This window comes from Diabrotica virgifera, chromosome 2 (genome assembly GCF_917563875.1).
Source record: "Diabrotica virgifera virgifera chromosome 2, PGI_DIABVI_V3a".
Lineage (NCBI taxonomy): Eukaryota > Metazoa > Arthropoda > Insecta > Coleoptera > Chrysomelidae > Diabrotica > Diabrotica virgifera.
Genome location: NC_065444.1, coordinates 130495371 through 130520568, shown reverse-complemented (window position 1 = coordinate 130520568; position 25198 = coordinate 130495371). Strand labels below are relative to the sequence as shown.

At 32.4% G+C, this 25198-nt stretch overlaps 1 protein-coding gene and 1 long non-coding RNA gene across 3 annotated transcripts; one reads left to right on the top strand and one right to left on the bottom strand.

Moving 5' to 3' along the window:
* The first annotated feature begins 140 nt into the window (after window positions 1-140).
* Window positions 141-24957, top strand: LOC126880198 (zinc finger protein 239-like). Of its 2 annotated transcripts, XM_050643986.1 has the most exons (3): window positions 141-299; window positions 8428-8711; window positions 23273-24957. In XM_050643986.1, exon 3 carries the CDS (start codon window positions 23305-23307, stop codon window positions 24343-24345), a length of 1041 nt encoding a protein of 346 aa, XP_050499943.1. In that variant the 5' UTR covers window positions 141-299; window positions 8428-8711; window positions 23273-23304; the 3' UTR covers window positions 24346-24957. The 2 variants fall into 2 exon arrangements, with proteins under 2 accessions (XP_050499943.1, XP_050499942.1); XM_050643985.1 differs by lacking the exon at window positions 141-299 and having other exon boundaries at window positions 8286-8711.
* On the bottom strand, window positions 4386-8179 carry LOC126880201 (uncharacterized). Its single transcript, XR_007696477.1, has 2 exons — window positions 7901-8179; window positions 4386-4667 (listed from the first exon to the last, which is right to left on the bottom strand). It is a non-coding gene; the product is annotated as an uncharacterized LOC126880201 (long non-coding RNA).
* Window positions 24958-25198: the final 241 nt, after the last annotated feature.

Genomic DNA, 25198 nt, shown 5'->3' with positions numbered 1-25198 from the left:
TATATAGTAATCGTTACTTTCGGTATTTGTAAGTAACGAGTACTTTGTAACGAATAGTTACTTTTTCAACATCACTATTGAGATGAGAAAGGTAGGCGTAGGCGTAGGGTAGGGTAGGCCAGGGGCCAGGCCCAGGCCACCCAGACCCAAATCACCCCAATCCAATACCCCAAATCCCGTAATTTTTTGAGCATTTTCAATTAAAAGACATATGTACATAATTTTTTTTTGTAATTCCATCTTTAATTTACCCTGCACTTCTCGTAGAATATTATCGATAAGGCCATAACTGCCATTAGGTAGAGTGGTAGAGTCGTCAGTATTTCAGGTCGCGCCAGTGTAATGTGTATGTGTAGGTAAAACCACGGTACACAGAGAACCGGTATGTTCGCACGCATGGAAGGCGAGCGCGTGACGTCATATGGGAACCTTAATTTTCATCCGGCAATGCTAAATGAAGCGGTAATTTTGTTCGAATTTTAAAATTATGTACCTAACATCGCTTTTTAAATAAGAAATTGTATTTTATATTTTTTTACTGTCATTTTCCAATATGTATTTAATTTAAACATGCATTTCCATTGAAAAATAAAGATTTTAGGTATCTGTTGTCCAATATACATTTAACATAGTATATTAAAAAAATAAAACAGAAATAATATTAACATTCACTTTACTTCTGGGTCTGTAAAAATGTTTCACATAAAATTGTGTCTACTTACTGTTATTCTAAATTGTTGAAAAATATTTGACTAAAAATAAAAACTTAACTACAAATCAATTAAGAAATTTTAAGTTTTAGATGAAGTACTTAGAAACAATTACTTGATGACTTTCAAATTTTATTTACAAAATAGAAAAAGGTTGATTTAAGTTAAACCAGGTTAGGAATCTAAAAATTTCAAGTGTGAACATTTTATTAGACAAATACATATTATACAGAGTGGGTCAAAGAAAACAGTCCACCTCGATATTTGGCAGTATTTATTAGATTTTAAGGAAATGACGAAACAGGTTGATTCTTGATCTAAGTGGCACATTTTTACGGTACATACATTTGTCATTTGTCAACCTCCTCGCTTCCACTTCCCCCACCCTTTATTTTTAAATAGGGAATAGGGGTCGTGTGCTAGCTTATTTAAAAGGTTACTCGATTCTCTATTCAGTAATATAAACATTAACATAATTATTTATACAGGGTGTTCAAGAAAAAATATTTTAATTAAATTAATTGACACAAACAGAAGAATGTATGTAATTTATTTAATTCAAAATACATTCTACTGCTGTCACAAACAGAAAAAATATTTTTGATAAATAAACATTGCTCTTCGCTTAATTTCAATATATAATATTCAAGCTGCCACCCATCTGCCTCTTGGTAGGTTGAATATTGAATTTAAGCGAAAAACAATATTTATTTGTTAAATAAACATTTTTCTCTGTTTTCTGTCAGTATTAGAATGTATTTTGATTGAAATAAATTGCATACATAATTCTTTTTGTGTCAATTAATTTAATTCAAAATAATTTTTCTTGGACTGCCTGTATAAATAATTATGTCAGTGTTAATATTAGTGAATAGAGAATTGAATAACCTTTCAAATGAGGTAGCACACGATCCGTATTCCCTATTTAAAAATAAGGGGTAGGTGAAATGGAAGGGAGGGGGTTGACAAATGACAGAAGTATGTACCTTAAAAATGTGTCCCCCTTAGATCAAAAATCGACCTGTTTCTTCATTTCCTTAAAATCTAATAAATACTGCCAAATATCGAGGTGGACTGTTTTCTTTGGCCCACTCTGTATATGTATGTATAAAATGTTCGCACTTTAAATTTTTAGATTCCTAACCTGGTTTAACTTTAAATCAATTATGTATATTAATGCATATTTTGTATAATATTATGTATAATATAGTATTTTTACTACAAAAGCGATATTACGTAGGTCAAAATTTTTGACGTAAGAGAACTGTCAAAACATTAGAATGTGACTTTTCTTATTGCACATTCTAATGTTTTGACAGTTCTCTTACGTCAAAAATTTTGACCTACGTAATATCTATCGCTTTTGTAGTAAAAACAAATTTGCGGGAAAAGTGTTATTAATAATATTAGAATTAGTATCTATAATTAAAATCATTTTTTAAAATTAGAAAATTTAGATACCTTTTTGTCAAATGCTCTCTGGTAGTTTTTAAAACTTATTTTTCTGTTAATATCCCTCATTCTAATATATTATGTTCGTGTTCTGTACATGCATAATATCACCTCAAATGGCATTATAGTCTCAGTTTTAATAAATTACTATAAAACTAATAGTTATATTATAATAGTTTTAAAAATACACACTTATGGCAATAAACAACAATTTGTAACTAAAATAATATAGAATTACTTCAATCGTTAACAGCTTAATATTTTAAAACCGCCTGAATCTATTCACTTTCAACGCCACCACATACAAAATAAAGACGCGGCTAAACACAGTATAGGTAATAGGTATTTAGTCCATTCCGAAGTTGTAGTTTTGTTTTGACATTTCCCTTCTGACATAACCTATATGTGTATCATAAAATAATATAATATATTATATACAGGCATATTATGCCTTTTTTGCCTTTACACTTACTTGTGAATTGATTTTTTGTTTTATTTATTTACTGAATATAGAGAGACTTTTAAACTGTCCAAGGTTGTTCTAGCTTTGTTGTTTTAAAATTTGTGATGTTTGTTATAATGATAATAGGAGTCTTATTTAAATTGGTGCATTAAAAGGGATTTATTATATTATTAGCAGTAATTCCAAATGCGAATATTAGAGCAGGGCATTTAGCACAAAATAAATCGATTTTTAAATACAGCACCTAGAGATTTGCAACTTTTTGTATTGTGTTTAGGATGGTGTCAGAAAAAAGGTATACTATAGAAAAATGGGTGGAAATGACCCCCGGTGCTCAAAAATCCTCCACACTCCAGAAGACAACATGTCTTAGCAGTGATCTTGGGCACCAGGTAGTGCATCCAGAAGGTGACGTGACCATAGACATGTTTAAGTCTCTAGACACGAAAAGTTTAAAGTCTCTAGGTGCTGTATTTAAAAGTCGATTTATTCCTATGTTTTTAGTGCTAATGGTCTATATGTTTCAACACTATATCATGCCCAAAACACGCCATAATAATGTGTTTTGAAATGTCATAGAAACCTCATTTGTGACATTATTTACTTTTAATATTATATGACTACTGCATATGCATCCAATTTTCTGTAATTCTTGACGTTTTCGTAATCGAATTTTATCTGCACATTCTTTTGGCACCATCCCTAATTCCTCTAATTTAATCTAATAGCCTTTTAATAGTCTAATGAGATATGATGTAAGGTCCATCTGCACCGATCTGTTTAATGGATTAAAATTATTTGATGTAATTTAGTATGTTTACAAATTATAAAAAAAAGGGTGCCCGATATAATTTTGTTTTGACTATAATTAATGAATAATTAAAAAATTACTTTTTTTATATATTAAACAGTTATTTATGTATCAAGGGCATTAAATAGATGTTTATACCCTAAGGGCGACAAGCTTATAAATTACATAATTATGCATGTGGTGAATATAAAATTTTATGTCATAGCGGTTCATTGCGTCAGTTAAAGTTTTAATTTTATAATATAATAAATTAGAAGAAATACTGTATCGCAGCAGGTATTTAGTACTGTTGGTAGAAAAGTGATGTTGGTTAGCAATTTGGTATTAACATAAACAAAGTTTTTCTATGTGAAATTGTCAAAAAAGTCAGAATGCAAGAGAAATTCGATATTTCTGAAAAAAAGCCAATAAAGCGACTGAGAATCTATTACCAAATAAACGTATCTATGACAAGGAATACGCTAAATTTCAACCATGGATGACAGAAAATAATACTGAATGCGTAAATGAGACTGTACTACTGGCATACACTGTACAGGACGACCAAGAAAAACATGGAACAATAGGATAAGCAAGATTCTCAAAGAAAGAGGGAAGACATAGAGTGAGCCGAAGGAACTAGCTAGAGACAGAAAAGAGTGGTGTACATTTGTAGAAAAAAATTTAAGAGAGCTTGTACACCTCGACACCTTCGGGTATAAGAGGTTTTCGATTATGTATGCATGTTAATTATAGTCAGAACAAAATTATATCGGGCACCCCTTGTTTTTTATAATTGTTACCATACTAAATTACATATCCAATAATTTTAATCCATTATTAAACAGATCGGTGCAGATCGACATTATATTGGATCCTCTACTATAAATAAAAGATCCAAAGTACCAACAATACTGTCAGTAGTCTTAAAATATATTTATTAAAACATACCAACTGTAGAAAAATAATATAACTTATCAAATCTGTTTATTTAAAAAATACAGCTACTATTTATAATTATTATAAATATGATTTATACGTAATCATTTGATTTTAATTTCACACTATCACTTTGGACGGTTATAGTCTTTCTGGCATTATTCGAATTTCACTTTTATCCAATTGCGGTTGCAACTCCAATAGAGTCATGTAACAGTTTTGTAACTTGATTTGTGGACGTCCGTGAGAGCGGTTGCAACTCCACTGGAGATTCCTGTGGCAGTTCTGTACTGGAAACTGTGTCAGAGAAATCCTAAAAAAATATTTTTGTTAGATTCCAAAGCCACAAGAATAATGGAAACATATAGCAAAGGAATTTGAAGCAAGATTGAACTTTCCCCATTGCTTCGGTGCCGTTGACGGCAAATATGTGCAGAGTATTCTACCAAATGGGCAAGGTTCCTATTTTTATAACTATAAAGGATTTCATAGTATGGTTTTGATGGCAGTTGTAAATGCTAATTATGAGTTCATAATATACGAATTTGGCGTGAATGGGAGAATTTGTGATGGAGGTGTTATAGAGCAAACAATATTTTACAACAAATTAAAAGAAAATACATTACAAATTCCAGTCTTTGATCGCCTCAGTGGTTCAGATAAAATGCTTAGTGACGTGTTTATTGGTGTTGAAGCTTTTGCCTTAGCTCCACATTTCTTAAAACCGTTTAATCAAAGAGAATTAACAAATGAACGCAAAATATTCAATTACCGCCTGTCAAGGACAAGGCGAGTTGTAGAAAATGCCTTTGGTATTTTAGCTAACAGATTTTGAATTTTCCATACCACTATTAATTTAAATCTAAAAACTGTATATATCATTGTCATGACATATTGTGTACTCCATAACTTTTTGAGAATTAAATATGCTTCAACCTATACTCCCATTGGAAGCTTAGACGTTGACAATAGGAATGGTTTAAGAACAGAAGATTCTAATCTCATTGATATGCAGAGATAACATTATATAAGTATTTCCAGAGACGCCAAGCAAACTAAGGATAAACTTTTTTTATGGTATTTCAATAATGAAGGTAGTGTACCATGACAAAATAGCCATGGTGTAATTCATAATATAGTTTAATTATAGAATTTAATTCAAGTTCTAAATATTGTGAACGTAGATATAGTTTAATAAAGAAATTTTTTTAAATTAATCATGGTTTTTAATTGATAGAAATTTACAAAATACCTTTTCAGGTAGATATGATTATTCCACAAACGCAAATATGCAACAAATATGTGTGTCAAGTGTCAACAATAGAAATAGCAGGAAATTTCTTAGACAGTTAGAAATTCGATTAGCATCTTTTATTTCGACAAAAATTTGGCATCCATGCCCAAAATTCTGCTTAAATTTTTGTAGAGAGTAGAAAGACTTCCGGAGTGGAAATTGAAACACCAATCAGTAGTAAATTAAGAAATGCAATTTTCTTTACACCTACAACAGTGGCTCAATCCCATATGAACATAATACTACATTAAATATGCCACAAGAAAACAGTGTCAGAACTTAGCAGAAATACATAAGTTGATTAATTATTATATTCTATTATTATAAGTATATAAATTTTTTTTGGCAGTAGTACCCCAATATTGGAAAATTAAATACTAAAATGGTAAAAGAAATTTATATGATTTAAAAGAATTCTCTATTTTAGAATGAACTAAAAATATAAAAATAAAATATTGCCTCTTTTAATTTTTCAATCATTAAAGTGTATGCTTCATTCTCTACTTTTCACCTTCCATAATGCATGCCAGCTCAAAAATTTGTACAACTCTTCAATTAAGAATAGGTTTGCAATGCTTCTAATATCACTCATTTCGACTGTCCACCTTGAAAACTTTTGCCGGACTGAACTTCTGACCACACTTCAAGTAAAACTGCACAGGTAAAATCTTCAGCATGTTGACGAGAGTACAGGCGGCGCTTGGAGGCTTACATGTGATACCGTCTTGCTGCTCTTACCTGCGCAAATGAGTCTCTGCAGACATGGTCTCAGGCAAAACGTAGTGTGTAGCCAGTGTATTATACTACAGACCTCAAGGCTCTGAGGATAGTCAGCATAATTTAGATTGCTCAGATTTCTGCATTATCATTATGAATGATATATGTACAACGTTATGCTGTCATGACATTTGCAAAAAAAATTGTTTGTATTGATGGTACCTATGGAACTAATATTGGTGAAGGCGTTGCTGTGACATACATGATTTCAAATAGAATGAATACTACAATTTCTACCTAATAATATCACTACAGATATGTTTATGAGAGATATAATGGAAACTTTTTATAACGGATGGACAGCAGTGATAATGTGACAGCTGTGTCTAATCGATTATTTTGTTCCTGGCACATTGATTGTGCCTGGAAAACTAATCTAACAAAAATTTCTGTAGTTGAAAAAAGAATGGAAGTATGTATACAAGTGCTTGAAATTTATACAAAGTACTTTAGAAGTTAACAACTTTTAAAAAGATTTGTTGAATTTTCCAACTGGAGAATGATTCTGGTACTGTTAAATTTTATGAGTACCTGAGTAAAAATTATAGTATGAATACTAAGTCGGGGTTCTACTGTTATAGAAAGGAATTACTAACAAATACAAATATGTACTTGGAGAGTATGCACAGTATTATAAAAAGGTGAAACAACTAGATAAAAGCATGCATAATTTGACACACTACACTCGAGATAAACAAGTGGAAAGACTAATTCAGATAACAAAAGGTTTGTAAATATGTTTTGATTTAATTTTGTCAACATTTTTGTGGCTTTCAGGAAAAAGGACTGATTGATTGACTGCCATTAATTGTAGCCACAAATTATAAATTTGATATTGAAAGTGTGGAAGGAAATGATGAATTTAAAAAATGGATAATTAAAAATAAAACAAACTCAAAAATATGTACTGTTACAGAGAAACTGTTTAATGTATGTTATCTTGTCAGCTACATACTATGTAAAATATGCTACCATTCCTACTCATGTACTTGCCTTGATTATTTTATTAAATTAAATTCAATCAAATCTTTAATTCAATCAAATATTTGCCAGCACATTCACTACCTTTGTATTACATGAGTCACACTAAATAATTAAGTTCCAAGCAGTGATATTTGGGAAGAACTGGAGTCTTCAGCACCTACGCACACATCAAAAACCGAGGGATAGATAGAAATTACATGAGATACTATCTGCTCAGCACTGTAAGTAATTGCATTAGGTCAAAAATGCAACAGTGAAGATATTTTAATGACAGCCGTTAATCAAATTAAAGCTGTGAAAGCCAACAAATTTCACGTTGATCCAAATATGAGACTTGAGAAAATTCAGAAAGGGTGAAACAGGTGTCATTTTCTACCAAGAAAAAGACAGTGTCTACGTCTGGTAAACTATTAAGGAAGCCCAATATCGCAGAGTCCTCCAATTTGAATGAAGTATCCTCTAAATGGTATGTATTTGCATAATGCCTGTACCTATGTGTTGTGAGTACACAATTAAGTAATCAGCAAACTGCATGTCCATTTCTTGTTTAAGTTCACCATTATCTATAAATAGTTTTTCGCAGATTTTAAAACAACAAAACTAGAACAACTTGCAACAGAACAACTCCTCTATATTCAATGAAACAAGAATCAATTCAATTTCAATATACAACTCCTTGTATACAACAATACAACACAATAAAACACAAAACATAGGTTAGGTTAAATAAAACGGAAATGTCAAAACAAACTACAACTTCGGAATGGACTAAATACCTATTACCTATACTGTGTTTAACCGTGTCTCAAAATAATGCATCCAAACAATAAGAAAATATTTGTTAGGTTCCCACGTGACGTGCTGCGCGGCCGAACCAAATTTAACGACGACAATCGGCATACCGGTTCTCTGTGTATCGTGGGTAAAACAATGTATTTAATAATAATATGTATTATAGTAAATCAACAAACTCGGAATTTATAAATAAGGTGGCTTTTTGGGACTTTTCGACTTTTAGGTATTACTGCATTAGAAATCAATACCTACAAAGCAAAAGTTTATTCAAATGGAAGTGAAAAAAGAAGTTGATGAGGAAACGTACAAAATAGAAATAGATACTGACTGAGGTGAATAATGCTCTTCCAGATAGCTTTAAAATTGAAATTAAGGAAGAACCCAAAAGGGAAAATACACATGATACAGGTGATTATGTAGACTTACAGAAAATTCCGGTAAAGATTGAAATAACACAAGATGAACATAAATTTCTGCCATTGGAACAAAGAAAAACAAATGAAAAGGGTGAGTATACCATATTGGGAGGGAGAGGGCTTAGACAGGTTTTGCTTAATATTTTTTTTCAGATGAATTTTAAGGTAAATAATTTATTTTTTGAATTGAAAGTGTTATTTAGATACCATCTCGTTTAAATATAAAATAAAATCTGAAAAGATAAGCTCAATAGTTCTGACAGTGTGGGAATAAATTTGCCAAGATTTCATTTATCCAGATCCATCCCATACATGGGGAGGGTTTGGACACATAAATTAATTTAAAAAGGCAATAATACATCTTATTTAATATGGGAAAATATAAATTAAACGGTTAATGACCTAGACTAATTAAAAAATAATAGATTGAAGAATACAAAATTTGAAAATGTTTTAAAATAAACTGTACTTATTCACATATCAAGAAGACCACTGGCGAAGCGTCCATGTAACCATCGTTACCATTGGTAACAGTTAAAATTTGTAAATAAATATTTTATGACTATGAAATAATTCCATTTATATTTTTTAAAAATAGAAATATTTGTTAATAGTATCTACCTAATTCAGTAAAATAGCCAACTAGACGCACGAAAATATCAGCGAGTTTATGTAAAATCAGTTGCACGTTATTATAATACGCCCTTACCACAGTATAAAGAGGTTCCATATTTATTATACTGTGCCCGTACAGTGCGCCGCGCCATTTACCACTTCTGTGAGTGGCGACGATAGTAGGATCTTTGACGGGATCGTCTCTGAAAATTTTGTGGGGACGATGGCTCTGAAACCGCGTATTGGTGTTACCAAATTTTAATTTGGTGACGCTAGGTAGGGCCGGTGTCTATCGGGACAGAAAATACCGACCGTAAGAATATCAGACTTAATAAATGCAATTTTAATTATTATTATAATTATAGGTAATAATTATAATTCCATTTATGAAGTCTGTTATTCTTAGGGCCGGTATTTTCTCGATTAAACTCCGGTTAGTTAACCATACCGGCCCTTTGGATTCGATTATTGCATAATATGCATTATTAATTATTAGTTTATAACTTGTAACTGTACTTGCTTATTATACAGATAATATATATATACCTTTTTATCCTATATAAATCATATTAATCGATTTTAATTACTTGTCGAAATATATTAATTAACAACAACATTATTATAATATGACATATAATAATATTGATTATACAGTACATTGTAGTGTATAATCAATAAAATAAAAATTATTTAATATTTTAGGCTAAAAATGACAAATGAATGTACTGATTAGTATACTAATTATACAATTTGGATTTTTTAATAAAGTATAAAGGTGATATAATACATATTTTACCTAAAAACAACAAATATGTTTTTAGTTTGTAGATACTTTATATAATTTCTTAAATTTTTAATTTTTTAATTTTATTTCATCTATTTTTATAATAGACCTGGATAGCGCGTACCAAAAAAAGTTGATTAATAGCAAGCTGAAAATTCACGGTGTCTAGTCGAACAAACTTTGATGTATGGGAACACTATACATAAAAATATTTATAAAATACGTTATACATATAGATAATATTATATAATATATCTGGTATATATTTAATATCTGGTTTTGGTAACACTTTAGAAAAAGTCACTCGTCGCCACTGAAGAAGACGTTTTGGAAGTTTAAGAACTATTTCTGAAGAAAATACAAATGTCAGAGATTCCTAAAAGGTGCTAAATCTGGTAGAAGCCATATGCTTCTTTAAAAAGAGACCTAATAACCACAATCTGATATGCCAATTCTTACTACATAATGTCTAAATTATTTTGTTTTTCCAAACACTTTACATATATTATGATCACCTTTGTTTGATGGCATATATCTGTTACTCCAGTGAATAAGTGGTTACTCCAACATGTAACAAATCGATTTTATATGATAGAATGCTAAAACTTTACAAAAAATTAAGATAAAATACAGACATATTATTGGTCTCATTCTGTGACTATTAAGTGATTAGGATAATGAGATATGAGACTTAACCCTGTATTCACCGCAGGGGCAGCCCGTCAGGGTAGGCAAGGTAGGCACCGCCTAACCTCTGCAAATGTACAATAATAAATTATTTATTAATACAAATTACTTATTTCAAAACTGTAATTTATAAATTTTGATACAATACCTAAGTATCTAAAAATCAATCAATAACTTTTTAATTCATCTCCGAAGTTGTAATAATTATTGTACGCTCCCCGTAGCGTAGTGCTACTACGACGGCTCTACCCTCTGGCAGGCGCTTTTAAAAGTAGCAGAACAGAATTCGCATTTGTCTCACGATTTATGCTAAGCACAGAGCTGTTAATATTGTCGCCTGCCTGCCGTGGTGGCAAGCATTTCCAATATTTTCGGGCTATAGGTAGGCTAGATTTTTTTGCGCCTTTGACATTGGTTGTGCCGAGCTGCATCTCGGGACTGCCAATTGTATGTTTTAGGATCCTGACTACCAATTCTTCTTCTTTTAGTGCCTATTCGTTTAGAATATTGGCGATCATTCTGGCTATAATTATTTTATTAACTGATGCTTTAAATAGATTAGTTGTTGTTGTGGAGAACCATTTCCTCAGGTTCTTTAACCATGATATTCTTCTTCTCCCAATTCCTCGCTTCCTCGCTATTCCTCGATTCTCCCAATTCCTCGCCTCTACCAATTCTTAATAATACGAAAAGTTCGAATTTTGTCATGAAATTTGGTATGTGGGATTAGAATAATATTTCTAACAATTTTCCCAATAACTTTTTGCGATATCTCTAACGCGAAACAAAATATTGAAAATTTGTCCTGTTTGTGAATTCCCAGTAGGCCGCGTTTAAAATTTAAATTTCAGTTGACTATCTTAAAAAATGTAAACCATCAAAATGAATGACTGCAAAATTTCAAATCTGTATTTATTTTGATAGCCGAAATATAAGAGTGTCTTCATCTTAAATGCGACACACTGTATACAGGGTGTTTGGTAAAGAATGGGCCATAGCTTAACCCTAGATTCCTGAGGTTAAAATATGTCGATTTAAGCTAACTTACCTTAGTACGAAAGTTGATAATAACCGAAATACAGGGTGTCAAAGTTTAACTTTTATTTTATTTATTTTTGAATATTTCCTGACAGGCATTTGACAACAACACGAAATTTGGTAAGCGGGGATTTTTTGGGACGAGAAATCTAAATTCGCCACCAAAAATGATGTATTATCCAGAGGGCGCCACATACGCCTTTCAGCGCTCATTTAATAGGTTCAATTTTTTTATTACCCACTCTACATACTTTTTAAATCAAAAATTTTATTCTCTTAATATTTTTACTGAAAAAAGGTATAGTACATTCATCTCGCTAAACTCAACTGTTTTCGAGATAAACTCATTTTAAATCTGCGAGGCAACATAATTTTTTGCATAATATCATTGTAGTTACACCCGAAAAATAACTTAAAATCATAAAAATTTACAAAAATGTATCTCAAATTTCTTCAAATGGAATTTGCGATCAATGACATAAATATCAGAACTGGCACAATTATTATGGTTTCAAGTTTATTTTTCGGGTCTAACTACAATGATATGCAAAAATTATGTTGTATCGCAGACTTAAAATGCGTTTATCTCGAAAACAGTTGAGCTTAGCGAGATGAATGTAGTATACCTTTTTTAAGTAAAAATATTAAGAGAATAAAAATGTTGATTCAAAAAGTACGTGGAGTGGGAGATAAAAAAAATTGAACGTATTAAATGAGCGCTGAAAGACGTATTTAGCGCCCTCTGGGTAATACATCATTTTTGGTGGCGAATTTAGATTTCTCATCCCAAAAAACCCCCGCTTACCAAATTTCGTGTTGTTATCCCATGCCTGTCAGGAAATATTCAAGAATAAATAAAATAAAAGTTTAACTTTGACACCCTGTATTTCGGTTATTACCAACTTTGGTACTACGGTAAGTTAGCTTAAATCGACCAATTTTAAACTCAGGAATGTAAGGTTAAGCTATGGCCCATTCTTTACCAAACACCCTGTACCTATATAGGTATGTACATAATATTATATTATACACTATATGTGTCGCCTACCCGTATACTGAGTATTGGGACTTACCCAATTATTCACCTCAATATGTTAATGAAAATAAGCCAATCTATGTGTTTTATGTTTTGATTTAGGTAATGCTTTAAACATAAAAAAAGAATATTTATATAAAATTTAACAAAAAAAATTTAACATTTGTTTTTTATAGTTTAAAAACATTAATTCTGAATTAATTTGTTTGTCTTGGTCAGGATACAATTCCTTCAGGTCAGGATCATTGGCGACTTCGTTTTTCGTTTTTAGGTTTTGACAACATGCATGGAATGAAGAATATATTAAAGGCAATATAGATAATAAGTTGTCTTTTTTCTTTTCGGTTGCTATCAGCAGTGTTCCTTGCTAAAGGTAATTTATTGTTTTGAAAAGAACTTTTTGTATTAATGAGCATGTAAATGAAATTTGACCGCCACTTTGAGCATATTGAAGCCATTGGTTAGGTTTCCATAGAAACAATTCGCCATCATTATCATTTTTTTTAATAATATACCTAATAAGGACCATGTTTCTACACAAGTGAATTGATATCGAAGAAATTCTCCTTCAACATCATAAAAATTTCAAAGGAATTTTTCTGTTTAGCAAGTCTGATTAACTGTTTTTTTCTTGACCATTTCAATAACGCAGTGGTCAGTATCACACTCTATATGCATACATGCATATGACCACTAAACTAACCAAAAATTTAGGGTGGATCAAAAATTCAGGTTTGCTTTTTGATTAACAAAATGAAGAAACATGCAATGGCATTATTTTTAATTAGACCACCACGCGTATCAGGATAAAATATTGTTTCCGCTTTTTTAGAGACAAGTGTGTTAAAAAATGATAAAGGCATGAAACGATTTCATTGGCTCCCTGGTCAGATATGGTTTCATCCCACAAGTAGCAAGTTGCTTTACCTGTTACCATGCCATGCACCGTGAGGTTAAAACCCCACAGCTGTCTCTTGTAGAAAGAATCTGAAGTTGTAAAGTAAGGGGTAGGCAGGTACTGTTGCAAGTCAAATGCATAAACTCGTTTCGATTGAATTTCTTTGGCAAATTGCCTTGTGTCGACTTTTCTGCTCATAAGCAAATTGAGCCATGTAATGATGTTCATCCCTTTCTGATATTAATTGGGTTTTAGTCTCTCCTGAGGACAATTTAATTTGGATGTTAAAATTGTCACATTTGTGACATGTGTCCTAAGACTAAGTCACTAAAGATTTCAGTGTAAATAGTTTTAGTCAAACGTAAGATGCTCGTCCTGCCTTATACAAATCACACATTGTTGAAATAGTCAAATTGGACGGTAAAAATTTGTTATTAGTTCAATTTTAATAATAGTGGCTCTGTTAAATGGGGAATGACAAAATATGGGACTTGACATTCTGCAAATCTTTTAAGCTCCATTTACTTGAAGGTGCGGCCATACTCATTGGTGTTTTTGTATTATACCACTTGCAGAATTGTTCTTTTGTTCTATTACTAATTGGACAAAACCTTTTGTTTCACCCAATATTTTTTGGAAACAATCTCTGCATACTTTTACCAAAGAATACAGCAGCCAACAGTTGGGTGCTGTATTCTTTGCTTTTACTTTTTGTTTATCAATAAATGGTATGAGCAACTGCATGACCTGTCATTTTTGGATTAATATTTTTAGTCTTTTTGTCATTTATTTCTATCAAAGATTCTTTTTAATTGGCTCTCTTTTCTACTTCCTATTCCAATAATTTTCGAAGCAAACTTTTTTATCAATTTCGGTTATCCTGTCATTGCATTTTATTCTACATGATGTTGAAGTACCTACCTATTGTTTTTTTCAGAAATTATTTTTTCCTTTTTCGGTTATACAATACATAATATATGATTTTCCTAAATTTCTCAATTCTTGCATTTTGCTCTCTGACGTCTGGATATCCTTTTTCAATATCTTTTTCATGATTATCAGTTCTTACCTCAACAATTTCAGTGTTACATGAATTGCTTCCATTGTTTTCTCCTTGGCACAGATTTGTTTTGTTTTTCGCCCGCTTAGGGTTGGAGGTTCCTTTTATCTGAAGAGCTTGAATATCCAGGATGAGGTAAATAATTCGGATCAGAAGTAACGACTTGTGTGTGTATAAACTAAGCTGTAGCTCATCTGAAGATATCTGCTTTATATCGAAAAGTAGTCAGAAAATGTCTTGATGTACAGTTACGGTCATTGGATAGTTTACAGGATTACGTATCTAGGAGCCGATTTTTTAAATTATTACCTCGTTTAAACTCACCTTTTACGTCAAAGTGACTTTAACAGTGGTGTATCTAGAATAGGTTATTAAAAATTAAAAAATTAAAATAATATAAAAATATATTTTACAAAGTTTAACAAAATGGAAAGTATAGAAAGAAGTTTTTTTGAATGGAATAGTCCTGTCGCCAGGGGGGGTACAACGGCCTCGTTAATTCAGATGGACTTACTCAAGTTTTTTTTATGTATTTTGACCCGTAGAACACGAATTTTTTGGGTAACAGTTGATCCGGATGTCGATAAGATTGTTATAGACCAAGAACTTGAGGAATCAAGTAACAGCGATTTTTGGCAAAACAAAACACTATTTTGTATTTTTTGGGCCATTTTAAGTAAAAAATATTTCTACAAGTTTTTTCGTAGGATGCACAGTTTTCGAGATAAACGCGGTTGAACTTTAAAAAAATCGAAAAATTGCAATTTTTGAACCCGAATAACTTTTGATTAAAAAATAAAATAGCAAGTCTGCTTACCGCATTTAAAAGTTTAAGTCAAATTATATCGGTTTTGATTATTTCCATTGGTAAAAATTTATTTTTTTATTGTTTAACAAAGCTATAAACACGTAGGGTTTCCCGTGCTTTTACATGTGTTTTAACGCATGTAACGTAGAAATAGTCTTGATTGCACTAGTACCTATTCTACCTACTCGTTCGATTTTAAATGAGAAATCATAGAAACATCACTCACGCACTAGTTGTTTGTAGCTTTGTTTAACAATAACACAATAAATTTTTAGCAATGCAAATAATCAAAACCGACATAATTTGACTTGAACTTTCAAAGGCGCTAAGCAGAATTGCTATTTTATTTTTTAATCAAAAGTTATTCGGGTTTAAAAATTGCAGTTTTTCGATTTTTTGAAAGTTCAACCGCGTTTATCTCGAAAACTGTGCATCCTACTAAAAAACTTGTAGAAATATTTTTTGCTTAAAATGACCCAAAAAATACAAAATATTGTTTTGTTTTGCCAAAAATCGCTGTTATTTGATTCCTCAAGTTCTTGGTCTATAACAATCTTATCGACATCCGGATCAACTGTTACCCAAAAAATTCGTGTTCTACGGGTCAAAATACATAAAAAAAACTTGGGTAAGTCCATCTGAATTAACGAGGCCGTTGTACCCCCCCTGGCGACAGGACTAGAATGGATTATGATCTTAATAATGAAAACAAGAAAGTTTGGTTTGAAAATACCGATTTTATTTTATATCTATCCAAAATTATCCAATCTTTGTTTGATTTTCCATATTATGCACATATATGGCTCACGTCCAAATATGCAGCAACTTGTCTTAAAAACCAACCTTTTTCGAGTTTGGCAATTGCTCTTGCTTTTGGGCATCATTCAAATTCATTATAATCATTTTGGAGGAGTTTGATATCGTTATTTTATAATCAACTATTTTTAATGGGAATATTGTTCTGAAGCTATTTCCTTGTGGCATTTTTATGATTAATTATTTATATGGGAAATAAGCCACAATTAAAATGAAAAAAATAATTTTATTAACGTTTCGACGCCCAAATCGGGTGCCGTTGTCAAAATACAAAATACTACTAATGGAAACAAAAATGTTGTTGCTTAGTAAAAAAAATTCTTCTAATAATTTATTTAATTTGACTCATTTATATCGGCAATTCAGATACATATGATACATTTTAAAGTAGAAGACTTTAAAATGATATTGCCAATATTTATGAGTTGCGTTCCTGGGACGACTTTACTGAAAGATAGTTCATTCGATTACATGAAATCAACCCCAACTCAAGAATATCCGTCACAAAAAAATCATAGCATGTGATCTGTCTTTAAAAAGACAACCACATGCAACGGTGACATTAAAATTCTAGTGTTAGAGATCTCATAGTAAATCACGAGGGAAAACCAGGAAAAACCTCGTGATACTATCCCGACATCGTAAGTATTTGGTCTTACATTTAAATTACTCTCAAAATTAATACCAAATTCTGACTTTACTATAATATAATAGGATATATTTAATATATGGATATATAAGTAATACTAAAATATAAAATATGTACCAACTCGACTATTGACTTACTAATTGTGGTATTTTCTTTCTATTGACTTCCTCTTTCAGTATGGGTATCCACATCCTACTGCATTCCACCGAGGAATTTGCGACACAATTGGTTTCGTTTAGCATAATTAGAGCCGCTTCTTTGATTTTTCTCTTTTTATTTTATTTCTCTTCTTTAAAAAAGAGAAAAATCAAAGAAGCGGCTCTAATTATGCTAAACGAAACCAATTGTGTCGCAAATTCCTCGGTGGAATGCAGTAGGATGTGGATACCCATACTGAAAGAGGAAGTCAATAGAAAGAAAATACCACAATTAGTAAGTCAATAGTCGAGTTAGTACATATTTTATATTTTAGTATTACTTATATATCCATATATTATTGATATTATTTATAATTTAAACAAAATTATAGTAAAGTCAGAATTTGGTATTAATTTTGAGAGTAATTTAAATGTAAGACCAAATACTTACGATGTCGGGATAGTATCACGAGGTTTTCCTGGTTTTCCCTCGTGATTTACTATGAGATCTCTAACACTAGAATTTTAATGTCACCGTTGCATGTGGTTGTCTTTTTAAAGACAGATCACATGCTATGATTTTTTTGTGACGGATATTCTTGAGTTGGGGTTGATTTCATGTAATCGAATGAACTATCTTTCAGTAAAGTCGTCCCAGGAACGCAACTCATAAATATTGGCAATATCATTTTAAGGTCTTCTACTTTAAAATGTATCATATGTATCTGAATTGCCGATATAAATGAGTCAAATTAAATAAATTATTAGAAGAATTTTTTTTTACTAAGCAACAACATTTTTGTTTCCATTAGTAGTATTTTGTATTTTGACAACGGCACCCGATTTAGGCGTCGAAACGTTAATAAAATTATTTTTTTCATTTTAATTGTGGCTTATTTCCCATATAAATAATTAATTAATGGGAATAAGCCACAATTTTACCAAAAAAAAAAATATTTTATTAACGTTTCGAAGCCCAAATCGGGTTTCAATGTCAAAATACAAAAAAATTTTTGTATTTTGACAACGAAACCCGATTTGGGCTTCGAAACGTTAATAAAATCATTTTTTTTTTGTAAAATTGTGGCTTATTCCCATTAAAAATAGTTGATTATAAAAATGCCACAAGGAAATAGCTTCAGAACAACAATCGTTATTTTATGTTTTAACACTCGCGAAATTTTTGACAAGCATTGACTTTTTGATTTTGACATTTATGAAATCCGTACGACACTGCAATTTTACAGTATTACAATATAAAAATTAAGGTGTAAACTATTCAGTCATCGTAACTGTACCTAATAACTATGTTATAGTTGACCATTCATGCACAGTGGACCAAAAGAGGTCAATTCGACTTAACCTGTTAAGCACAGAAGTCGATTATTGGTCATAACTGGGCACGTCAATTTAACCATTTATTTCCTAAGACATTATTTTATTATGTTTCTAGTTAAGTCGACTTAATCTAAGTAGTACATCAGTTTGAAAGATGGTCAAACATACACATACATATAACATTGGCTAGAGTCCGCTGGCAACTTAACCACTTATTCACAACATGTGAGAAGTCATTCTGCACCCATTGGTGCACTTAATAACCCATTTTGGCAAAAAATCGACTTAACCACTTATTCACTGGAGTAACAGATATATTCTCATCTTCATGTCCATTTTCTTCATTATCTGATGAATTTTTGTAAGGAACTTCATCATCAGCTTCTGGCAAAGACTTGCACCACCTTCCTTTTTACTGAAGCACGGTTCTCTGTTACTATAACAGATTTTCTGTTATGATTAGTAATATTGTCTCTTTCTGGAGTATCTGTAAGGTAAATGTACTAGTAGTTGACGTACTTTGAAAAAAAAAATATTTTTTAGCCTCAAACCGATGATGTTGAACTTTACTAAAAAAATATGTATATTTGAACAAACACAAGTTCTTGAAATATATAGCATATAAACTGGGTATACCTTTTGAGTTAAATCAAGTAAATTATCATCAAATTGAAACCCAACTTGGCATTTTCTCATTGCGAAACCGACGAATAATTAAAGATGCAAAGATGCTTTATGGCATAGTTAATTCAACAATTTTGTGTCCCCAGCTACTTGAGCAGGTTGGTCTCCATGTACCTACCTCTCCGCAGAACACAATTAAACCAAACTTTCTATGTTCCTATTCACAGAACCAACTATGCTCATAACAACTTTTTATCTCGAGCACTAAGATGGGCAAATATTTACCCTGATCTAAATTTTTTTGCGCCCAAAGCTGAATTCATTTTTGGCATCAGGCGTATGTTTATTTGAGTATGTAGTTGTGGAATAGATAGTCATTGTTGTGATATGTAAATCTGTTTGTGATATTTATATTTTATTGTATTATTATAACTATTTTATTATATTTTAATAATTATTGACACACATAAGTATATTGAAATATTATATTATAACCTTGTAATCATATTAGGCAGAAGCCCGTTGAAAATAAATAAATAAAAAATATATTCAGGTATAATCGCCTCGTATTTCCCTGAGACTGTGTAAAAATATAATGTATCTGTAATAAAAGTAAGCAAAAGTGCTCTATCATGTTTTAAAATATGAGCAGTCACCCAGTTAAGTTTTCATCGAACTGTTGATCAGTCCACGTGGACTAAGAGCCACTCAAAACATCGGATATCGCTGTTAATCTGTTATGACCAATCATAATGCGTTTTCTTTTATCGGAAGAATTACTCACCATTCGGTCAAGATATAACAATATTTGGCAGAGCGATCCATGTCATAAAATAGTTTATCACAAAGAGTCTTGTTTCAAAATAAAAATGTATACCATTTTTATTCAGTTGCAATGCGAAGGCAAAACAATCTTACTTTTCAATTAGAATACGGAGCGCAGTCCAGTCCTCTGAATCGCGATTTTCGGCTCTTATTGGAGCCTCATCGGAGAGAACGTAGGCACTGTTCTCCATATCCTAAATGACCAGCGCCGAGAGTTTCTCCCACCCATTGCAACCGAAGTGAAGGTATTAGGTGACTAGCGTCATCTGGCAATTGAAAGATGAAGTAGTTTTCAATCCTAATAGCAAAATTAATAATAGTAGTCACCATAATTAGGTAGTCACCTAATACCTTCACTTCGGTTGCAATGGGTGGGAGAAACTCTCGGCGCTGCTCATTTAGGATATGAAGAACAGTGCCTACGTTCTCTCCGATGAGGCTCCAATAAGAGCCGAAAATCGCGATTCAGAGGACTGGACTGCGCTCCGTATTCTAATTGAAAAGTAAGATTGTTTTGCCTTCGCATTGCAACTGAATAAAAATGGTATACATTTTTATTTTATAGTCGTATTACTCCGTAGAGTAACCAGGTGCATTTTCCGTTGGAACTTTACCAAGCTGCAGACGGGGGATGTGAATTGCATAGTATAGAATTCCTTCCCTTTGTCTTCACTGCAGCATCCATGTGCTTGCAAATTGTAGAAGCCTTGGAGGTGTCAACAGGAAAGTGTACAATTTTCAATGTTTTCCATACACGTACAATCCATACACGTCAGTTACAATGTGGGGATAAGCTTTCATGGTTGGTCACTTCGAGTATGAAGCAGCAGGCCTACGCCTCTCCGAAGATGACTCCAATAAGAGTCGAAAATCGTCGGTTCGAAGTGCTGGACTGCGCTCCGTATTCTAAGTGAAAAATAATATTGTTTTGCCTTCGCATTGCAACTGAATAAAAATGGTATACATTTTTATTTTTATTAGTATTACTCTTATAGAGTAACTAGGTCCATTTTCCGTTGGAACTTTACCAAGCTGCAGACGGGGGTTGTGAATAGCATAGTGTAGAATTCCTTCCCATTTGTATTCGCTGCAGCATCCATCTGGCTTGCATATTGTAGAAGCCTTGGAGGTGTCACCAGTGAAATGGACCAATAAGTTTTCAATTTAAAAATCTTTTAGTAATATTTTTCAATATTATTAATGTTGCTATTAGGATTGAAAACTTTACCTTCCAAATGCCAGATGACGCTAGTCACCTAATCCATACACGTCAGTTGCAATGTGGGGATAAGCTTTCATGGTTGGTCACTTCGAGTATGGAGCAGCAGGCCTACGCCTCTCCGAAGATGACTCCAATAAGAGTCGAAAATCGTCGGTTCAGAGTGCTGGACTGCGCTCCGTATTCTAAGTGAAAAATAAGATTGTTGTTCCTTCGCATTGCAACTAAATAAAAATGGTATACATTTTTATTTTTATTAGTATTACTCCTATAGAGTAACTAGGTCCATTTTCCGTTGGAACTTTACCAAGCTGCAGACGGGGGTTGTGAATTGCATAGTGTAGAATTCCTTCCCTTTTGTCTTCACTGCAGCATCCATCTGGCTTGCATATTGTAGAAGCCTTGGAGGTGTGACCAGGGAAATGGACCAATAAGTTTTCAATTCAAAAATCTTTTAGTAATATTTTTAATATTTTTCAATATTATTAATGTTGCTATTAGGATTGAAAACTTTACCTTTCAAATGCCAGATGACGCTAGCACAGTATATAGAGGTTCCACAGTAAAACCACTCCTCTGTCGGCGCTTTGATCTCAAGAAGTAATACCGGCAGTACGCAATTGGTAGTTCACTAGTGGTGGATCCGGGTCTTCCCTGTTAAAATCCGTACGTTTCTATGCGACTAGCAATGCGAGAGTGGGGCAAAAGCGACTAAGAACATTGCGCGGTCGCCATGCGCGACTACAGAGTTTACTTCCAATTTTTCGGAGAGTGGTTCTACTGTCCCTCTTTATACTGTGACGCTAGTCACCTAATCCATACACGTCAGTTGCAATGTGGGGATAAGCTTTCATGGTTGGTCACTTCGAGTATGGAGCAGCAGGCCTACGCCTCTCCGAAGATGACTCCAATAAGAGTCGAAAATCGTCGGTTCAGAGTGCTGGACTGCGCTCCGTATTCTAAGTGAAAATAAGATTGTTTTGCCTTCGCATTGCAACTGAATAAAAATGGTATACATTTTTATTAACTTTATATGTATCTTTTTAAAACCATTTTACGGTATGCGGCAAAATAAACTATACTGAAATACATAAGCCTCAAAGTAGGGTCATATGCCGAAAGGTACTTAATGGTTTCCTAACGTCGTTATAACATATGTGAATGTGGTGTTAATGTTAGGTGCTTCAGAATGGTTCTCAGTTTTGCAGAAAATTTTTTTATCGTGGAGTACCATTTTCGGTCATACGGAAAAGGTCGCGAAGACGGCCCAAGCTTAAAATTAATAACGGTTTTAGCAGGACGGGTCAACTTGCTACACGGCCCGGGAGTATCTTCGAATACTTCTCGATGATTTTGGGAGATCGCCACTCACCAGACCTAACTCCACCTGATGCGTACATAATATGGGGAATGCTGAAGGGGTCAGATAAATTCACCGTCTGACATTCCGGAATTGCAGACTAGGATTAAAGATTTTTTCGCACCAGAGGGCGTCTTTAACATCTGTTTTATCGGAAACGTCGTGAATAATGTTTGCAAGGCTATATCAGGTTTGTTCCAACATGAACTTTTGGACGGCCCAAAAACCGTCACGAAACTGCTTGTACCGTTTGTTGTGCGCATGTTCGTAATTGTATCGCCCAGTTATCGTCCCATGACGGTAATCATATATTTGTCATTTTTGTTGGTGACAGCTTGTGTGCTTTTAGTCGATCAAAGGCTCAAAAAATTTAAAGAATTAAATCCTAGTGCTCAAGTCAGTCCAACCAGCACATTATGCATTTGCCCGATTACTGAAATGATCATCACGAAACCGTCACTGAAAGATCACAATTCTTGTTGGAACAGTGGGAAGGACGATCCGATGACGATCATATTTTTGTTGGAACGGATTTTCTTTACTGCGCAGGATCGTTACCGTTTCCTGACGGTTCTCGGTCGTGTTGGAACAAACCTATCATGTATACTAAATATATAAATATGTAATACTGCATACTGTATTTGCCATTTGACTTTCTGTGTATGCATAAACTAAGAGCCCTAGATGTTGTTGAAATAAAAATTGACCATGTGATGTTTAATGATAAAAAATTGCTTATAGTATAAATTTTATTTTAGGGTTTCCACAAGACGAGAACACATTGGAAATTATGAAAACGATACATGTACATTCAAATGATAAGAAAGAACATATGAGCCAACCTGCTGAAGAACAAACAATAAAATGTGAAATTTGTGCTAAGCAGTTTGCTAGAAAAAGGTATTTAAATGCACACATGATAATTCATGCTGGGGAAAAACCATACAAGTGCGAAATTTGTTATAAGAAGTTTAGTATGGCACAACATTTGAAACGTCATATAGCAACGCACACTGGAGAAAAACCTTACAAGTGTGAAATTTGTTGTAGGCAGTTTAGTGAAGCACATCATCTGAAAGGTCATATAAGAACGCATACTGTAGGAAAACCTTACAAGTGCGAAATTTGTTATAAGGAATTTACTACAATAACTAGTTCGAAGTATCACATGAGATTGCACACTGGAGAAAAACCATACAAGTGTGAAATTTGTATCAAGCAGTTTTCACAACCAGGTAATATGAAACAACATATGAGATCTCATACTGGAGAAACGCCTTACAAGTGCGAAATTTGTCTTAAGCTGTTTCCTACAATAACTAGTTTGAAATGTCACATGAGATTGCACACTGGAGAAAAACCATACAAGTGTGAAATTTGTTGTAAAGAATTTAGCGATTCACGTAATTTGAAAACACATTTTAGGTTGCACACTGGAGAAAAGCCTTATAAGTGTGAAATTTGTTTTAAGCACTTTTCTCAAAAAGGCCAATTGAAAACACATATGATGACACACACTGGAGAAACGCCTTATAAATGTGAAATTTGTTCCAAGCAATTTACTCAAAAACGCCATTTAAATGATCACATGAAAGTTCACACTGGACAAAAACCTTACAAGTGCGAAATTTGTTATAAGGAGTTTGTTCGAGCACACAATTTGAAAAGTCATTCAAGAGTACATACTGGACAAAAATCTTACAAGTGTGAAATTTGTTATAAGGAATTTGCTCGAGCACACACGTTGAAAAGTCATTTTAAGGTGCACACTCGAAAAAACCTTATCTTAGGTGAAGCAGTTTTCTCAAGCAGACATTCTGAATTAACGTAAGAAATTACGAATCGAAAAAATTTCTTTGGGGGAACGGAGCAAAATGCAAAATTTTGTCGCATGTCAAAATTTTCAATGTGTTTTAAATGTATTAATTTTTTTTTGAATCCTGAGAAAACTAATAAATATTTTTTAAAAATTTAAACGCAGAATGGAAGATTACATTATTACCGAGGGCCGAAAGTTCCTGAAAACTTCTATAATGTTTATTTTAATAAGTTACAGGGGTGAAAATAAAAGAGAAAATTTAGTGAGATAATTAATTGCAAATATTTCTTTCAAAAGAAACTTTTTATTTATTCTAAAAGACTTTCGGCCCTCGGTAATAAAATAGTCTTTCATTCTGCGTTTATATTTTTTAAAAATACTTATTAGTTTTCTCTGGATTTAAAAAAAAATAATAAATTTAAAATACATTGAAAATTTTGACATGCGTCAAAATTTTGCATTTTGCTCCGATCCCCTTAACCTTTTCGGAACCGTGCTATAAAAACTCACGCTGCAGGCCGTGCGAGGTAACTATGGTACCCCACTAAAATACTTTAATAATTCATTTAAATTGTACATTATTGTTTGAAAAGTTATATAATAAAACACTAGTAACTGAAATAATTTGTTTTTATTATTAAAAAGATGTACTTTTTTTTATTTTTACCTGTAATTACAATTTGATCTTATTCTTTATTTTTACTGTCAGGGCATAAAATTTTTTTACTTTTCGATGTATGGTGCAAATGGGTTTTCTGTATGTACTACATGATATTTTAGTCTTTCCGGTTTATAACGTTTGGGAGTGCAAGTTCTTCTGCAAGTTTTGTAAAAAAATTCTTCGCCTACTTCTCTCATTACTTTT